The 19,510-nt window shown below is 41.6% G+C and overlaps 1 protein-coding gene across 8 annotated transcripts in view; it reads right to left on the reverse strand.

The window, feature by feature from the left end:
* The window catches only part of Hipk3 (homeodomain interacting protein kinase 3), an 82,207-nt gene that overhangs the window by 21,138 nt on the left and 41,559 nt on the right, over positions 1-19,510 (reverse strand). For all 8 annotated transcript variants that reach the window (XM_052722614.1, XM_052722613.1, XM_052722620.1 and 5 more), the window contains 4 exons: positions 8,777-8,900; positions 3,069-3,188; positions 2,016-2,102; positions 715-899 (listed from right to left, as the gene is read on the reverse strand). In XM_052722614.1, the coding sequence (XP_052578574.1) occupies positions 715-899; positions 2,016-2,102; positions 3,069-3,188; positions 8,777-8,900 (516 nt within the window). The remainder of the gene's footprint in view (positions 1-714; positions 900-2,015; positions 2,103-3,068; positions 3,189-8,776; positions 8,901-19,510) is intronic.

The raw sequence follows: 19,510 nt of genomic DNA on the forward strand, positions 1-19,510 counted from the left end.
AGTTAAGTTGCTTTAAGTTGGGGAAGTGTTTATTACTCTTTTAAGTGATGAGTTTCGCTGTGGCATTTGCACACATAGGAATCGTTATGCTTCATTTTTATTCCTTGCCCTCCTGCTCTCTCCCATGCCCCTTCCTCTTACTCGCCTCTTGCTGGTCCATTCCTCCCCCAGAACAGTCTTTTCTTCTGCTCTGATGTCACGTGGTTCTATTACCTTTGCCAATCCAGAAAGACTACGAAAACATTACAAATTTTACTTAAGGCAGTCGACAAGGCCTTCAGAATGACAAGGCCTTCCTAACCCATAAAACCCCACTTTCCTTCTAGAACTCAGAGGAGCAAGAGAAGAAAGAAATCTAAAGATACATAAGGAAAACAGACAATAGAGTTAGAGGTCTCAAAAGGACAGGACCCAGGGAGGGCCAGCAAAAACAAAAATGGGACTTACTTCAGAGTGACCTCCAACCTGCGTCTCCACACCCTCACTGCTCCAGTAGGAACACTCCCATTTTCAGTGTGACACTTGGGGTCAGGAGTGGAACCGGCCTTTCAAACTGTGTTCTAACTCTACTCTGCCATATACTAGTCTATGCAACCTCAGCCAGGTTAGCTCTATCTCTTTAGACTTGATTTATTTATGTTTAGTGAAGACACTGATTTTCTATATTCTTACCATTATTTAAAAAAAAATATGAAAGGTTATAAAGTGACATACTGGTTGCTGTGAGGGAAATCTAGAAGATGCTTCATGTTAACAAATGGGTGGTTCAGCGTCTCAATTGGAGTAATTCTTAAATCTGCATCAATCAGCAACATTTTCTTCAACAGACTAACAAATTCTCTTCTATCAGCTTTCTCAGCCAAAAGATCACTTCCTTCCAAATCCATCACTGTGTTCACCTATGATATCAAAGTTTCAAGCCATCAAATAAAGATAAGCCATAGAAAGAAGGGTTTGTTAAAATTTAACATCTTAAAAAAATTCCAAGCAACTAGTTATTTGACACAAAAAGAACTGAAATTCAAAAACCTACAAAATCTTCTAAGGTAACAAACAGGATTCAAAGTGGGAAATCTAAGAAAAAAACTTGTTGGGCGATGGTGGCACACACCTTTAATACCAGCACTCAGGAGGCAGAGGCAGGAAGATTTCTGTTGAGTTTGAGGCCAGCCTGCTCTACAGAGCGAGTTCCAGGACATCCAGGAGTACACAGAGAAACCCTGTCTCAAAAAAAAAAAAAAAAAAAAAAAAAAGAAAAAAGAAAAACCTACTTTATTATTACTGTGAATGAGTGAGTGTGTCTGTGTGAATGTTTGTCTATATCTCTGTGTGAGTGTGTGTGTATAATTGTGTTGAGTGTGTGTATCTCTGTGTATGTGTAAGCCTCTGTGTGTGTTTGTCTTGAGTGTGTGGGGTGGTGTGTGTGTGTGTGTGTGTGTGTGTGTGTGTGTGTGTGTGCGCGCGTGCATCCATCTTTATGGACTAGGTTCTTCCCTTCCCTTTAAATGTGTTCCAGGGAGAGAACTCAGGTCACCAGGCTTACATGGCCAATGCTTTTTCCCACTGAGCCATCTCATCAGCCCAAATGTTGTTGACTAAACACAGACCAATTCCTACGACGACAGGAAAAGAAGTCTTCCTGTTCATTTTCCTCTTGAAGACAAAACAAAAACAAACAAAAACTTTAGAAAAGCAAATTTAAAATTTGATAAAGACAAATACAATTTAACTTGAAAGTTTGAAAATTTTGAATTCTGTTTGAAACACTTCAAAAATAAGCATTTAGAAAATGAGTGACAGCCAGGCGGTGGTGGCACACACCTTTAATCCCCACACTCAGAAGGCAGAGGCAGGTGATCTCTAAATTCAAGGCCAACCTGGTTTACAAAGTGAGTTCTAGGACAGCCAAGGCTACACAGAGAAACCCTGTCTTGAAAATGAGTGATGTGTTTGAATCCTTGGCCCTCCAGGATATCTTCAGCACACAAGATTAACAAGGTGACTGCAATACTCACATGCGCTATATCGTCCAGACTGTTGAATATGTACTTTCTGGCTTCTTTAGACTTCATTCCTGTCTCTACCTCATGCTCTTCCAGTGTCTTATATATCAAAGAGAAAATAACATATTACTTGCCATATCCCAATTTCTATGCCTTTAAGCCTGACACATTTAGTCTAATACCGAGTATAGTAGTTTCAAAAAGAGTAACAAGCAGAAATGTACTTTATAATAGAAATAAATGAATAAATATGAAGCCAGGAATGGTGGATTCAGGAGGCCGACATAGGAAGATCAAGTTGGAGACCGCACTGGGCTACATGAAACCCTGCTGTGCTGGTTAGTTTGTCAATTGGACACAGCTAGGGTCATCTTGGAAAAGGGAACCTCAGTTGAGAAACTGTCTCCATCAGAATGGCCCATGAGCAAGTCTGTGGGGCGTTTTCTTGATTCATGGCTGATGTGGGAGGGGCCATCCTGCTGTAGGAGGGCCCAGCTCACTGGTGCAATGCCACACGCACCTGCACATGTGGTCCTAGGTGACATAAGGAAGCACGTGGAAAGGCTTTTGCACAGAGGGATCCAGGTTGTTTCCCAGAACCCACACAGTAGCTCACAAGAACTATAACTCCAGTTCCAGAAGTTCTGACACCCTCTAGAGGCACCAGGCACACATGTGTATACATACATACATACATACATACATACATACATACATACATACATGCAGGCAAAACACACATAAAAATTTTAAAAATCTAAAACAATTTTTTAATTTGAAGGAGGGGGGGATGGGAACATGCCAGTAAGCAGCACTCCTCCATGGTTTCTGTTTGAGTTCCTGCTCTGACTTTCCTCAATGATGGACTATGATCAGGTTGTGAAAACCAAATAAAACCTTTCCTCTCCAAGTTGCTATTGGTTATGGTGTTTATTTCAGCAACAGTAAACCAAACTAAGAAACCTATCTCAACCCTATAAAAGAAACAAAAGCTGGTAAAGGTAGTAGACAGATTCAGACCCTGTCCTATAGTACTTAAAAATATATATATATTTAATGACTTACCTTTAATCTCCAACCAGAATGAGACATATCTGTTTCTCTGCAAAAAAATCTTGTGGATTTTGTACCCACATTTAACAATTGTTCTCCTGGTAAACCTTGAGTCTGAGAAATGTATCGAATCTGAAAAATAATTTTTAAAAAAATTTATTCTTTCATATGACAGGCATTAAACAAACATTTTATCAGTGACTATACTAGATCTCAGGTTAAGAAGAAAAAGATATTATCTATGCCCTCAATAAATTCACATTTATTGAGGAATCTGCAGTGTTTTAAGTACACAGTAAATGTACACTGTAAGGAAAGACAGGGAAAGATACCTAAAACAATTACAGTCAAGAGTTGCCTGAGAAAAGTTTGATCTATATTAAAGTTACATGTAAATTATTAATGTAATGTAAAATATTAAAGTTCTATATAAATCAAGGGAGGAAAGCATGTTCAAAGCCTGGAATATGGAGATTTACTAAAGGAGAAACAGCTAAGAGATGAAATTACCTTTGGGGATAAGGGGGACAAGACTGGAGTTTTGAACCTATGGCCTCATACATGCTAGGAACGTGCTCTACCATTGGGCTATTCCCAACCCAGTAACTTCCTAGGAAGGAGGGAGAGGAATTTGGGTTGATAGCCTAGATGAACTATTCTAGGGGGAGTGTAGACAGAGCGCCTCGGTGACCTATGTGAGATCGCGACAGGTTAGACGCATCCTCCCAAGGACACACTGAAACCCCGCCCCGCCCCGCAGAGCCTCCTGCCACCACCTGCCCTGGTGTCCCATGGCACTCTTCCTTCTGTTCTTGGCTAACATCACCTTGTTCATTATACCTACCGTCCAAGCCAGTAAGCAACAGTAGCTGTCTTTCCCAGCAACCCCCATCCTCCCAGCAAGACCTTTCTCCATCTCGCTTTCCACTCTGGTATAGGAACGTTTCCTTTCCCGCCTCTTACCCTCAGTGACAGAGCCTGATACACACTGGGCCTTTGTAGTGGTTCTCCCACTCTAAGAAATAAACACGGCTAGAAATGGGGACTGGAACCAGACCGAAGGGTCCTCCATCTTCCTTCTTCCCAGTTGAGACACTCTGCTTTATTAAGTCGTCCATCTTTTCCTTCCTCTTCTAGCTCTTTTCTCAGATTAAAAGAAACCCTGTATCTTCTAGCCTCAAAATAAAAATAAAAACCTTGCCTCTTTTTTTTTTTTTTTTTGGTTTTTCGAGACAGGGTTTCTCTGTGTAGCTTTGCGCCTTTCCTGGAACTCACTTGGTAGCCCAGGCTGGCCTCGAACTCACAGAGATCCGCCTGGCTCTGCCTCCCGAGTGCTGGGATTAAAGGCGTGCGCCACCACCGCCCGGCAAAACCTTGCCTCTTTAATAGTCACTTTTAAAAAGGCCTTTCATTACTTTCTTTTGTGTACAGTTGGAGGTGGGTGTTAAGAGAGAGTCTTGCTAAGTAGCTCAGACTGGCCTCAAACTCAAAGCAATCATCCTCCCTCAGTCCCCTGGAGTGTTGGAATTAGATGCATATGCCACCGCATTTTAATTTCATACTAATGGCTACCATCTTTCTACTTAAAATTTTTGTTCATTCAGTGGGCAGAGTGGTGCATGTCTTTGATTCCAGCACTTGGGAGGCAATGGCAGGTAGACTTCTGTGAGTTCCAGTCTAGCCTGGTCTATAAAGCAAGTTCCAGGACGGCCAGGACTACATAAAGACCCTTTTTCAAAAAGCCAAAAGACCACTTCTGTTATTAAAGCTTTTACTAAAAGCAAAACAGAAAAAATAAAGACTATTTTGCCAGTCATAATAGCTCACACTCAGCACTCAGAAGGCTGAAGTGGCCTCAGATATCTCAGGGTTGGGAGGCGGGTGCAATAAAAATTCTGAGAGATATAAAATGCTATCATCTCAGGACAAAATGATACACTAACATGGGTTGTTCCTTCCCTGGAACCCAAATCTTAGGACAGAACAACAGGGCTGGTTGGGGTATTTAAAACCTAACGCAGATTGAGAAAAGCCCTCTCCAGGTGCTAGACCGACGCTATTGGGTTGAGAGTGGAGTCCAGAAGGCAGCCATTACAGAAAGAGGACAAGAGGACAGAGTGGGTCTGCTTGTACCCTTTTACTTTTGGGAGTATCATTACCCATTAGGCATGTGGAAGTGACCCACTGCTAATGGCTTCTGAAAGCAGACTGCCTGTGTTAGTTTCGCTTTCTTTTTGTTTTTTGAACATGTGTCTCTGGATGTGGTGTGGTGTGGTGTATAGATGCTTGTCTGCATTGTGTGGGAGCATGTGTGGTGTGGGGGGAGTACATGTTCATCTATGTTTGCAGGTATAAAACCTTATCCTTGGTTGGATAAGGTCGTATGTTTCCCACAATTGCTCTCCATTCATTCATTGCGGCAGAGCCTCTCAGTTGAACTCAGAGTTGGCGGATACGGCTCCTGTCCTATTCTTCTGAATTTGGGATTATGCCTACCCAACTTCATGGACTCTGGGGATCCAAACTCCTGTACTCACACACACAAGTGCAGCAAGACCACTGAGCCCTTTCCTATAATCTAGATCCCTATCTGAAAACAGAGAACAGTAAATATCACAGAGGTTATGAGACGAATGTGAAGGGTTATAACCATAGTTTCTGGGCCAGAAAGGTACTCAGGAAATAAATTAGAAATATTACTATTGCCCACTGCCAGTGTAAGGTTAAAAAATAGTAATAATGTACTTTTTTTTTTTTTTGGTTTTTTTTTTTTTTTTGGTTTTTTTTTTTTTTTTTTTTTTTTCTTCGAGACAGGGTTTCTCTGTGTAGCTTTGTGCCTTTCCTGGAACTCGCTTTGGAGACCAGGCTGGCCTCGAACTCACAGAGATCCGCCTGGCTCTGCCTCCCGAGTGCTGGGATTAAAGGCGTGCGCCACCACCGCCCGGCTTGTACTTTTAAGATAATATACCGCCGGGCGGTGGTGGCGCACGCCTTTAATCCCAGCACTCGGGAGGCAGAGCCAGGCGGATCTCTGTGAGTTTGAGGCCAGCCTGGGCTACCAAGTGAGTCCCAGGAAAGGTGCAAAGCTACACAGAGAAACCCTGTCTCGAAAAACCAAAAAAAACAAAACAAAACAAGATAATATACCAAGGCTAAGGATATAATTCAGTGGTAGAACCCAGTTCAAACCTGAGCTTTGGGGGTAGGGAGATCACCAAGTTTTTAGTTGAGCATGATGGCACACAACTATAATCTTAGCACTTGTGAGATAGAACCAGGAAAACCAGGAGTTCAAGGTCATCCTCAGCTACAAAGAAAGCTTGAAGTCATTCTAAGCTACCTGAGACCCTGTTTCAAATAAATGAAAAAGGACCCAATAGTACCTAATGCATTGAGGCAACTGATAACTGGAAAAAGGAACAGACAAGAGAGAGAAGTACATTCTACTAGTGACTACTACATCCCAAATTAGGTGACCACAATCCAAGAAGACAGATGAAATCTATGAAAATCAAACACTAACTCTTGTAAAAACACTTCTCTTTACTGGGTAGCCACAGCACTCAGGAAGATGAGGCAAGAGTACGTATTTCTTTAGGTTTGGGAACCACACGGGCCACCTAGTGAATTCCAGGCCATCCTGGGCTATAGCGTGAAATTCTATCTCAAAAGGGGAAAAAAACTCCTAAGATTAAGAACAAAATAAGGATGCACATCTCTACTCCTATTTATTTGTATGTGTGTATTTTTAAAAATAACTATTTTGAAAACTACAATTATTGGTGCCCTGTGATAATGACTTTCTTCAGTTCCTTTGGAAGAACACTCTGAAAATATTGTTCCTTTAAACCAGATAACACCTGTTCCAAGTTTGATTTGGTCCCCCCTACTCTTTTGTCTTAAAGGAAAAAAAACATTACAAGATTTAGAGAAACCGGGTTTGGGTCAGGCTTTTGTCTTTAAATTACCATTGTAACCTAATAAGTCTATTCATTTGGAGGTGGGGGATGCCATTTTCTCTCCTTCATATAAAGGAGGGAGCACAGTAACTCACCTTTAAATTTCTGTTAGTACTAACATGAACTGCCTAAGAACACCAGCAAGTCAACTTGGAACTGCCACTAGATGGTGTCCTGTTCCACAGGACTATATATGTCATAAACTAACCCAGGAAGCTACAAGCACGTTTCTAGCAGCTAGCCGGTGAAGGTGCTTTGGCAGCTTGGAATTATGGGACTCTGGTTAAATTGCCAAATCCTTCAGAACTAGCAATAGTCTAGCAGCTCCATCTAAGTCCAAAGGTGACTAAAAACTAAAAATATACCATAAGAGAAGATGCATAGAAATTTGTACATAAACTGTCTTTTAGAGGAATCCAGAATGTAAAGAAGGCAAACTAGACAATTTAGAAAACCTGATCTAAAAGAGCAAGGGTCACTGGTACAAAGTCACTGTAAATGATGAGATTAATGTCAATGATATAATCTTGTGTTAATAATAATTAATACTGAATCATCTCAGAAACATTTAAGTCATCCCAATTAATTACTTCTCACATCCTTTTTTTAAAATATTGGTTTTATTTTTAATTATGTGTATTTATGTGACTGTGTGCATATTCATGTGTGTACAGGTGCCCATGGAGGGCAGAAGTAGGTATCGGATCCCCTGGAACTGGAGTTATAGACAGTTGTGAAGGACCTGATGTGGGAGCTAGGAACAAAACTCAGGTCCTCTAAAAGAACAGAACATGTCTTAAACCACTGAGTCATCATTTCATCCCCTCACATCCTTTTTGATATAGAAAATCAACAATAAAACTCAGAATTAAGGCCAAGCAGAGTGACGCACACCTTTAATCCCAGCTCTTGGGAGGCAGAGGCAGGTGGATCTCTGTGAGTTAGCCCAGCCTGGTCTGTGCAGTGAGTTCCAGGACAGTGAAGGCTATAAAGAGAGACCCTGACTCAAAAAGGAAAACTGTTAGACAGGCCTGGGCAAAATGACGCATGCCCTAAGACAGGGGGCTCACAAGGCTCAAGTGAGACTGGAGTACACACTGACAAGCTGCCTCAAACCAACAAAAGCTAAACACTATACTAACTAAATATTATATGATAGAGTGGATGATGAATTATTTTACAAAATTGGTTTCAAGTCTGTAGATTGTAATTGTGGTAATTTGAATGAGATGTCCCCCATAAGTTTCCAGCATTTGAATACTTAGTGCCCAGTTGGTGGCTGTTGGGGAGGATTGGGAGGCATGTGGCCTTGCTGGAGGAAGTATGTCAACAGGAGTGGGCTTTGTGTTTCAAAAGACTCTTGCTATTTTGTACTAATTCTGCTTCCTGTCTGTGGTTTGAGATGTGAGCTCTCAGCTTCAGCTGCAGCCACCTGCACCTGCGGCCTGCGGCCTGCGGACTCTGCTCCGTCTTCATGGACTCTAACTCTCCGGAACTGTAAGCCCAAATTAAAGCCTCCTGTAAGTTGCCTTCTTCGTGTTTTATCACAGCAATAGAAGAGTAAGTAATGCATTGCTGAAGTATTAGAAAAGAGCTTTTAAATCAGATGCTCTATTAAGTGAATTCAAACTCCATAAGATGCTGAGTTTAGACAGCTTCATAAAGTGTTCACATTCTGGGCATGTAGAATCATGCATTACTCTAAGACTATGAATAACTCTTACTTTCTACCAATTCCAATCACTACGACAGTTCTGTTACCTGATCATACTCCAAGGCTCCTGGGTAGAGTGGCCATCCAAGGAATAACTCTGCAATCACACATCCCAATGACCACATGTCTATGGCTTCACAAAATGGCAACCCCAATATAATCTCTGGAGCTCTGAAATTAAAAAAAAAAAACAAATTAGGTTCCTTTTCACTTAAATTCTCACTTTATTATATTCAGTGGGTTATAATCCATTGCTATAATTATTATGATAACAAATTTTCCCAGAATTGGATACTTGGAACTGCCTCAATGTGTATTCATTCACCATGGCCTCCTATTTTCACAGATCTCTGGCATAACAAGACATTCCAGACTAAGGTTGTTCTTTTCTTTTCCTCCTACAGCCCTAGAAGCAGCCGTTTCCTTTAAGAATACCTGACTATGAAATATATAATGATGTAATAATAAAAATGTAATAAGTTTAATCATCAAGTCCAACACAAATTATTTCTATTTAGCCATGAGTTTTCTTTAATATATTATTTTTCAAAATTTTTCATACAATATATTTAGATCATATTCTTTTCCCACCTCTAACATTTCCCAGATTATATCCACCCACCCCAATCCTCTCTCTAAAAAAAAAAAAAAAAAAAAAAAAAAAGCACACAAAAAACCCTGGAGTCTGTTTTGTGTTGATCAACTCTGGACACAGGGCTTGTGGTTGATATACCCAGTGTCACTCCAGGGAAGAAACAAACTTTCCCCCTCCCAGCCGCTATCAGTTGCAAACAGCTTCTGGGGTGGGAATGGACTTCATGTCCCCTTCCCTTTCTCCAAGCTGGGATTGGTCTGACTTATGCTTGCTGTCAGGGTCTCTGCGAGTTCACATGAGCACTAACCCTGCTGTGTCTGGAAACCAGTCTCCTTGAAGTCATGCACCCTGGCATAACATTTTCTGTACATCACTACACTAAAAGTGGGAAGCCACATAGTGAAGCACCTCCACTCTAGATGAACTTGACAGAGACACAAGGTTTGTACTAGCTGGCCTTGCAATAGAAAATGAACTTCAAGCCAGGTGTGGTAGCTCACACCTGTAATCCATTACTTGGGAGGCTGAGGCCAGAAGAATGTAATGAGTTCAGGCCAGCCTCAACTACATACAGAGTTCCAGGTCACTTTGGGCTACAGAGACCCTGTCTCAAAAACCCAAACTTTAAAGCTATGCATATAAGAATACATTCTGCCGGGCGATGGTGGTGCACACACCTTTAATCCCAGCACTCAGGAGGCAGAGCCAGGTGCATCTCTGTGAGTTCGAGGCCAGCCTGGGCTACAGATTGAGATCCAGGACAGGCACCAAAACTACACAGAGAAACCCTGTCTCGAAAAACAAACAACAAACAAAAAAAGAATACATTCTTGTTGTAATAACTAAAGTTGTTTCCAACTCCTTTACTAGCTGGGGAAATACACTTTTGTATAAACAATCTTCTGTGTACATTTGTGCATTGTACATAAACAAAGAATACATTAAATATACCAATTCAATGAACAGTCCAACCAAAACTGAAGTTTTGTTTCTTAAGTACTCAGAAGTCCAATGTGAAGCCCACAACTCCAAAGATAAGATTATATGGTAACAAAGCATATATGTAAAATGATGTTTCTTTTTCTGCCCTGTGTTTTTAGTCAAATGTATTGATGTTCATTACAAGCAAGCACTGTTTTTTTTAAAAGTTGAAACACTGGTATAAAAAAACACAGTTTAACACTGGAAACTGGCAAGCTGAAAGGAAATTTTGCCCAGTGAGAGAACAGAACTCTGAATGGACGGGTAGACTGTAGATAGAGTACTGGAAGAGAATGCTCGAAATTCTTCAAATAAGAATGCAGTGAAGTAACAGTCACTCAGAAAAGATGGCTATTAATGGAACATCTCTTTTTTGTAGCTGTTCCATTTTTACCTACTTGCTTAAGTCGAATGCTCAATTACTAGCTCTAATAGGGAAAGGGTTGTCTTGGTTTAGGAACTCAGTATGTCCAATTGTCTGGAAACAAGTATACCTTTGGCAGACAGGTATCACAGGCTATCATTGGAAATGCCACTAAACTATGAATTTGTATTTGAGGCATATTCATCAAAAAGTACTGAGCTATGGCTATGGCACAACGCTAGAAAGCTTTCCTAGCAAGCATGAGGTCCTGGGATACAAGGGAGGAAAACTGATCCTTAAATGGCTCCCACTACAGTGATTTTACAAGCAGACATTATAAATAGCTCATCTTCATTTCTTCATGTTGATAAACCAAGCATAATGTTGATATGTTCACTACTTCAGAGTTCAGTGCTCATAAGAACAAAACTCAGGTCTGATGAAGCTTAAGGCAATGAGCAGATAATTTCTTAAGTATAAAAGTGATGATTCTGTCAGTGACATCACTAAGTAAAATTAAAAGGCAAGTCCTGCTGTGTGCTTCTTTTGGGGATAATCCAGAAGTGTGCACCTGCATGATTTCCCTACTTTGAGAGAATAAAGACAACAGAGATACACAGCACCAACTTATAAAAGATAAAGAAATGGTTAATCTCAGTAAACATCAAACTACTAAACCCTAAGATCTTCTCTAAGATAGAGGTATATGTGGGAGAGGTTTTCAAAACAAACAATGACAAAAACCAGACAAGACAAGCACAGTGGGAGAGGCCTGCGATCCCCACACTCAGGAGGCTGAGGCAGGAAGACAGAGGTAGACGGTTCCAGACCAGCCTAGACTATATAACAAGTCCCACATCAGGATGTCTTAAAATGTTTAAAAAGTAATTATTAATAAAATAAGAGATTTATGAAGTTATTTCCCATGCCCTGTTTAAATAACACTGTTCTGAGGCATTTCGAGAGAGCCAGAGTTGGGCAAGCATTACAACACAGTTTTAGGACAGACGCATAATGCCTATAACCAATCATTCTGTACCAGGTCTTCATACCATTTCATTAATTCTTGGGCCAACTTCAAACTTTGAACATCAACCTTCCCTTTCCACATTTACTTCCCCTGAGTGATTGAAACAAATCAACCACCTACATTCTTTAGACTATATTAAAAAAACAAAAAACAGGGTCTGACTTTGCAGCCCTGGCTAGCTCAGATTTCACTATGTAGTCCAGAGTGTAGTGGGACTCACAGAGATCATCTGCCTCTGCCTCCTAAATTCTGGCACTAAAGGTATGGGTCACACAACTAGCTTTTGTTTATGCACTATATTCTTAATAGTCCCTTTTTATTGCTAAACAGTACCTATTCCATTGCATACATTTTATGTACCCATTTATCAGGTCCTGGGAACTAAATTGTGTACACTGCTTGACTATTTTTTAATGACAGATTGAGGAGGAACTTAGCTCAGCGTAGAGCACTTGCCTGGCATATGCAGAGCCTGTGTTTGATGTCCAGCAGAGAAGGAGAAAGGGGAGCAGCAAAGGGGAAGAAACAGGAGGGTGGGGAGGGGATGCTTACCTATTTATCCCTTTATCTAGTCCACACCCTGTCTCAGATTTGCATCTGGTCATCTCAAATTCATACTGAAAAGGAATTCTTGATCTCCAACCACTCCTACCCTTCCAGCTCTCCCTATCTTTAGTTTCTCAGTCCCCAAGCCAGGAAAGTCAAATACAGCCCTTCTCTTTCACTTTTCACAATACTAGCTAATCTCACTAACTAGCATCAAAACCGACCCAGAAGTCAACCGCTCGACTCCCCTTTACTGCTATACTGTCCTAATGCAGACTGACATCTTGTTGGATTATGTCAACAGCTCCTGTTTCAGCTTCTGTCCTTGTCCTCTCCCACCTATCTCAGTCTAGCAACAAGACAATAACACAAACCAGACCACAACATCCACCTCAGAGTCCCAGGGAGAATCCTATCTCAGTGAAAGAGCTTCACATTTGCCTCCAGGCCTCAGCTACCTGCTGTCTCCTGCCATTCTCCTGCATGCTGTGAGCCAACTACATACATTGGCCTAAATACCACATCAAACCTGCTCAAAACCATTACACGTAAGGATACCTAGGAGATGATTCCAGACAGAAGGAGCAAGGCTTGATTGATTCCCTTCTCTTATTTGTCTTTCTGCTTAATGGTCATTTCTATTACAAAGACCCTCTCACAACCTTAAACAAGTTCCACCACCCTGTGGCATTTGCCTTTCCATCTAGATCCTGCTTGGTTGTCCTTTTAGAACACTTCCCAACAGCTAATAAACATGTCTGCTCGCTGTCCCTTTCCCCATGCTCCAGCAGATTATGCATTCGATGAAGACACAGAACTTGGACTTTCTGTTTCCATGCTGTGATTCCAGCACATAGAAGAACACTGCTTGGCACACAGCAGGCAATCACTATCTGTGCAATCCATTTTAACAAAAGCTTTTGAAACTCAGGAAACCAAATATATGAGTTCAACAAGTAGCAGCCAAGGGACTCTGACACACTAGCCAGCCACCTTGTATTAAAGACAGCGGAACATGGCAGGACTTAGAACAAAAACAAACCCCACTTCCTGAGCATTAACAATGGGTCAGGTGCCATGGAAATAACTGTTAATGCTCTGTATCATTTAAAGAGAATGTTCTACAAACTGTTGCCATCTTCTCTATGCCAAGATCAAAAACTCAGGTAAGCAAAACGTTCCACACACAAGAACTGCAGGATCAGGTGCAGCCAACCCTAGAATCGTGAAAAGTAAAAGGTCATTGTTCTTGGGGCAAGTTTTAAAGTTGTTTGCTGTGCAAAGGAAGAGAATGCAGTGCCCAGATGATCAAGAAAAGAGTGGAGCTGAGTCTTATTTAAAGATTTGTTTTGTTTTTAATTATTTGTATTCATGCAGGTCTGTGCAAATGGGAATGTGCATGGAAGTGCAGGTGTCTGAGGAGGCCAGAGACGATAGATTCCCCTGGAGCTGGAGTGGAGGTACAGACAGTTGTGAGCTGTACAACAAGGGTGTTCTCAACAGCTGAGTGATCTCTCCAGCCCGGTGCTGAGATTTTAAAACTGATTCCTAATCCTCTTTCTTTCATCAAACCAACCTCAAATTATGAAACTGACTCAGAGAAACAGAAAAGCAAGCTAATAGAAAACCTAGAAACTGGCCCAGCAGTTGTTTTTAGTAGCTCTTGTTATATATTTTCATCGTATTTTAGAAAATGAAAATATTAACTGACTTAAAAATAAGTCCGTAACTTGAACTACCTGCTACACGCTTTTTATGGTTAACTGGTCCATAACTTTGTACAAGCAAAATAAAAAGAATGTAGAAAGAAGAAAAGGATGAGGAGAATCTAGCTGTTCCTCTGGTTTTGACACATCCATTGGCATCATGGACAAGAGTGGCTATAGTAACCTACAGGAGGCCATGGCATGGCCTGTATTCATGGACAGATGGTACAGCAGATACCCAGGTTTCTCGTAGTAACCTTTTAACATTCCCTCTAGGCCAGGGGTGAGAGGGTGTCCAATAGACTCTTCCCTGAGGTTCCAACCACTTCTTCATGACCTAGTCAGTCATCTTAGAAGTGTTAATGTATAAAAGAAGTCTTTTCCTTTCTCCCTCCCTCCCTCCCCCATGAGACAGAGTTTCTCTGTGTATCCGTGGCTGTCCTGGAACTCGCTCTGTAGACCAGGCTGGCCTCGAACTCAAGAAAGCCACCTGCCTCTGCCTCCTGAGCCCTGGGATTAAAGGTGAGCGCCACCACTCCCAACACTAGAAGTTTCTTAAAAATGGACTAGGGGGTATGACTTCTCAGTGGTGCAGGTACTCAGGAGTTGGCCCATGTTCCTGTAAGTAACCCAGTAAACTCGTTAGATCATTCTGCTGAATTTGACAGAATATTTCTAAGGCAATCAACAATTCTTTCTTTTATAATTTCATGCACATATCACATATATGTAGATATATAATGTATTTGATCATGTTCACCCTTCCTTATTCTCTTGGACTCCAGACAAATTCTTTTTCTCAACACATCACCTTCCTACTTTTCATTCTGTATAAATTATTTAAAGAAAATATAATTACAAGAGTAACATGAGCTAGGAATGTATTTAATACTTCATAACAAAGCCCTGGGCTCACCCTCAAAACTGCAGAAGCAGGCATAGTAATACTCTCTTGTAATCCCAGCACTTAGGACGTGGAGGCAGTGGATCAGAATCTAGTCAAGATTATCCTCCACACCTAGGGACTTGAAGGCCAGACTGGGATATGAGACTCATCTCCAAAAATAAAAACATATATACAGTAACAGAAATAACCGTAAGTCCTTAACATAATACTATGATTAACATAACACCATAACATAATACTATAATACACTTACTAGGTGTCCCATAGCCCTTCTAAGAATTTTGGAAATCATTAGCTCATTGATAGTCATACAAATCTTTTTAACAGATGAAGAAACAGGCACGAGAGTAAGTTCCCAGGCACGACCACACAGCAGTCAGAGTGCAGCTGGGGCTCAGATGCGTCTATGATTTTGACCACTGCACGTTACAAATCATCATTCCTAGGATTACTAAGACTATAGGACTTTTTACTGGAAGTTACTCCCCTTAGATCCATCCTATATTCATTGCAGCAGAGTAGGAAAACAGGAACAATGAAAGAAAGAGACATGGTAAGAGGTAAGAGGCCTCCCAACTCAGAGTCTAGATGAAGTCTCTCAAAGGCTGAGATAATCTCAGCACAAATTTGCCACAGAGACAATATGCCGTTTTTGTTTTTTAATATTCTTTTTCTTAAAAATATATTTCAAATAATAATGCTAAAATGGGCTAAACGTAGTGGCACTCACCTTTAATCCCAGCACTGGGGAGGCAGAGGCAGGTGGATTTCTGTGAGTTTAAGGCCAGTCTGGTCTACAGAGTAAGTTCCAGGATAGCCAGACTAACTAAACAGAAAAACCCTGTCTCAAAAAACAAGCAAACAAAAGTGTTAAAATACTTAAAGCAGTCCACATGTAACCTTATGTTCAACCTTACTCTTTTCCTGCTCTGAGGTTTTCTGGGAATCTCACAAGAAAGACCAGGCATACTGTTAACAGCCCAACATGTCCTGACTTCCTTGTAGCCTACACACAGTGCGGTTGGTTCCTTTGATCCTTCTGACCTAGTTTTCAAGCTTGAGATCTTGTCCAATACCCCCTCAGAAACAATCTCAACATTTCGTTTGCCAAAAGTTTCTTAGAAACCTATTAAGTGCTGTAAATTCAGGTCACTAAAATCACATGTAAGGCTACTATAAAGACTGTGTGACTCTCTTGAGAAGCCCACAATCTCTCGAGTGTGGGCTGTCCTGTTCCTAAGTGACCCCTCTCTCCATACTTAACACTTGTATCTAAATCTATTTTAAAACATTTTCTTAGTTGAGTGGTGGTGGCACACGCCTTTAATCCTAGCACTTGGGAGGCAGAGGCAGGTGGATCTCTATGAGTTCAAGGCCAGCCTGGTCTACAGAGTGAGTTCCAGGACATCCAGGACTGTTTCACAGAGAAACCCTGTCTCGAAAAAGCAGAAAAAAAAAAAAATTTTTTTTTTCCTTCCTTCCAACTCTGCCCCTCTCCTTTGGTCTGGTTTGATTGTGACAGGTCTCACACTACAGTCCGGTCTTAGAACTCAGGCACCCAAGTGCTGGAATTACAGGCATGAGTCACCGTGCCTGACTCAAAAACCTTTCAATTTAGGCTGGAGAGATGACTCAGTAGTTAAGAGCATGTATTGTTCTTAAAGAGGACAGAATTCAAGTCCCAGGACTCACATCAGAAGCTCACAAGAACCTCTAATCCCAACTCTAGGGGATCCAACACTCCTCTAACCTTCTTACACACATACACATAAATATCTTTCAAAACCTTTAAGTCTACAGAAAAGTTATAAAACGGTTACACAGCTGTAGCAGGCTTTCTCTTTGGGCCACCAATCAGCTCCTATTATTATTAGTTAAGAATGCTCGGCCTTATCTTACGCTTGTCCTACTGGCTCGTATAACTTAATTTAACCTGTTTCTCTTCATCTATGTTTTGGCTCGGGGCTTTTTACCTTTCGTTCACTCTGTATGTCTTATTTTCCTGCTTCTTCTGTGCCTGGCTGGCTGGCCCTGGACATTTCCCTCTCTTTCTCCCTCCAGCCTAGATTCCTCCTACTTACTCTCTCTGCCCACCAGCCCTGCCTATCCCTCTACTGTCTAGCTATTGGCCGTTCAGGTGCCTTAGGCAGGTAAAGCAACACATCTCTATATCATTAAACAAATGCAGCATACACAAACGTAACACATCTTTGCCTAGTAAACAAATACTCCACAACACACAGTACTCAGATAGCACCCTGAACCAAATCCCTCAAATGTTAGCACATTATCTTATTTGTACTATGCATCTCTCTCGTTTACACACACACACTACCGATTTGGGGACACGAGAGTCAAGCTGTAGATAATATGCCTGCCCTTTCACCTCCAAATGCATCATTTAGTTAGTGTATACTTCCTAAACAACAAGGTCTCTTATACAGTTGTAATGTATATGTCAAAATCAGGAAATTAACATCAGCATTTAAAGCCAGGGTTACACAGTGAGACTCTGTCTCAAGAAAGGAAGGGAGCAGGCATAGTGGCACATACCTTGAATCCCAGCACTCGGAAGACAAGAGCAGGCGGATCTCTGTGAGTTTGAGGCCAGCCTGGTCTACAGAGTGAGTTCCAGGACAGGCAAAAAGGGGGAAAGGGAAGGGAGAAGCGGGACAAGAAGGTGAGTAGGGGAGGAGGAAACGAGAGGAAAAGAAAGGAAATGCTTGCCGATCACAACAAATAATGTTTACCTTTCTAACATAGAAGATACTGTTTTAAAGGAGCCGGAGACATGGCTTAGCAGTTAAGAGCACTTGCGGCTCTTCCAGAAGACCTGGGTACATTCCCAGCACCGTACGGTGGCTCACAACAATCTCTAACTCCAGTTCCAGGGGATCCTATGCCCTCTTCTGGCCTCCACGAACACCAGGCATACATATGGTGCACAAGCAAAACATTCATATGCATTAAAATAAATAATAGTTTAAAAAGAAATAAAAGTAAAGAAACCAGGCCTAGGGCCAGGAAGGCTCAGCAGGTAAAGATGCTTGCATTCAAGCTTGACAACCTGAGTTCAATCCCCAGAACCCACATGGCAGAAGGAGAGATTCCCCTACAAGTTACACTCTAATACACACACACACACACACACACACACACACACACACACACACACACTCCTTTAATCCCAGCAGAGGCAGAGGCATCAAGGTTATGCAGAGACCCTGTCAAGAAAGAAAGAAGGAAGGAAGGAAGGAAGGAAGGAAGGAAGGAAGGAAGGAAGGAAGGAAAGAAGGAAGGAAGGAAGGCTTTAAAAATAAAATTTAAAAATCAGCCCCAATGGCACAGGACTAGAATAGTAGCTATTCAGGTAACTAAAGCAGGAAGAACCCAAGTTCAAGGTCTGCCTAATCTACAGAGTGAGTTCTAAGGCAGTGTGGGCAATTTAGAGAGATTCTGTCTCAAGATTAAAAGATATAAAAAGGGGGCTGGAGAGATGGCTCAGAGGTTAAGAGCACCGACTGCTCTTCCAGAGGTCCTGAGTTCAATTCCCAGCACCCACATGGTGGCTCACAACCATCTGTAGTGAGATCTGGCGCCCTCTTCTGTATACATAATAAATAAATAAATCTTTAAAAAAAAAAAAAAAAAAGATATAAAAAGGGCTGGGACTGTATCTCAGTGGTATATGGGCTTGCTTGGTATGGGTGAAGCCCTGGATTCAAACCCCAGCACCGCAGTAAATGAATAAGCAAATAAGTACATAAATTCTTTAGTTACTATCTCTAGGCTTAAGCAAGTTGGGCTTTTCACTAGCCTCAGTTCATTTACAAATGAGGTTCACTGTGCATCGGATATACGCATATGTAAGGTTCACACACTGGAAACGAGACTCCCAATGTAGAGGCCAACTGGAAGGTAGCCAACCACCTATGAAAAGACTAATGATGGTCTATAGGGTGCATCAGTCTCACAGGAGAGGATCTGGTCCCACAGAAGGGTCAAGGCTGGTCCTCCTCACATCTTGCCAGCACTTGTGTGTGCCCTTTCTTCATGAGGCTGGTTCCTTTTCCACTTTACCATACTGTACTATAGTCACGCAAGCCCTCTCCACAACACTGCGTCAATGATGTTTAGATATCATCAGCAACCAGAACTGAAATAGATAGATAAATGTTCTTAAGAAGTGCCCATCCTCTTTACAATACGTATATGAGAGGGATATACTTGCCTCTCCAGACTGTAACAACAGAACCAAGAAAGACCAGCACTATATTATAAATCTCCTCAGCCAAAACCACATCTAAATTAAGAGTGCTAGAGTGACTTCCTTGGTGTTTATGAAAAAATAGTGGCACAGCAAAAACTTAAGCTATAGTGTAACCCTGGCAAGGAATAAAGTGAACTAGCTCTCTACAAACCGTCAGGATAATAAGCAAGTGTGTTTTGTCTCCTCTCTGGAAGAAGACTAGAGGTCCCTTAAGACCATCCCTAAAGGAAAACTCACTGGGCCAGCCATGGCTCCGCTGGTAAAAGCACTGGCAAGCTTGATGAGTAGGGGAAGGAAATAACCTACTCCTGACCACCACCCGTGCCACGCATGGGACACACGCACTCCCCACATGCATCATATGCACACACAGTAATAATAA

Source organism: Peromyscus californicus, unplaced genomic scaffold (genome assembly GCF_007827085.1).
Source record: "Peromyscus californicus insignis strain IS unplaced genomic scaffold, ASM782708v3 Scaffold_7__1_contigs__length_154581171, whole genome shotgun sequence".
In the NCBI taxonomy this organism is placed as follows: domain Eukaryota; kingdom Metazoa; phylum Chordata; class Mammalia; order Rodentia; family Cricetidae; genus Peromyscus; species Peromyscus californicus.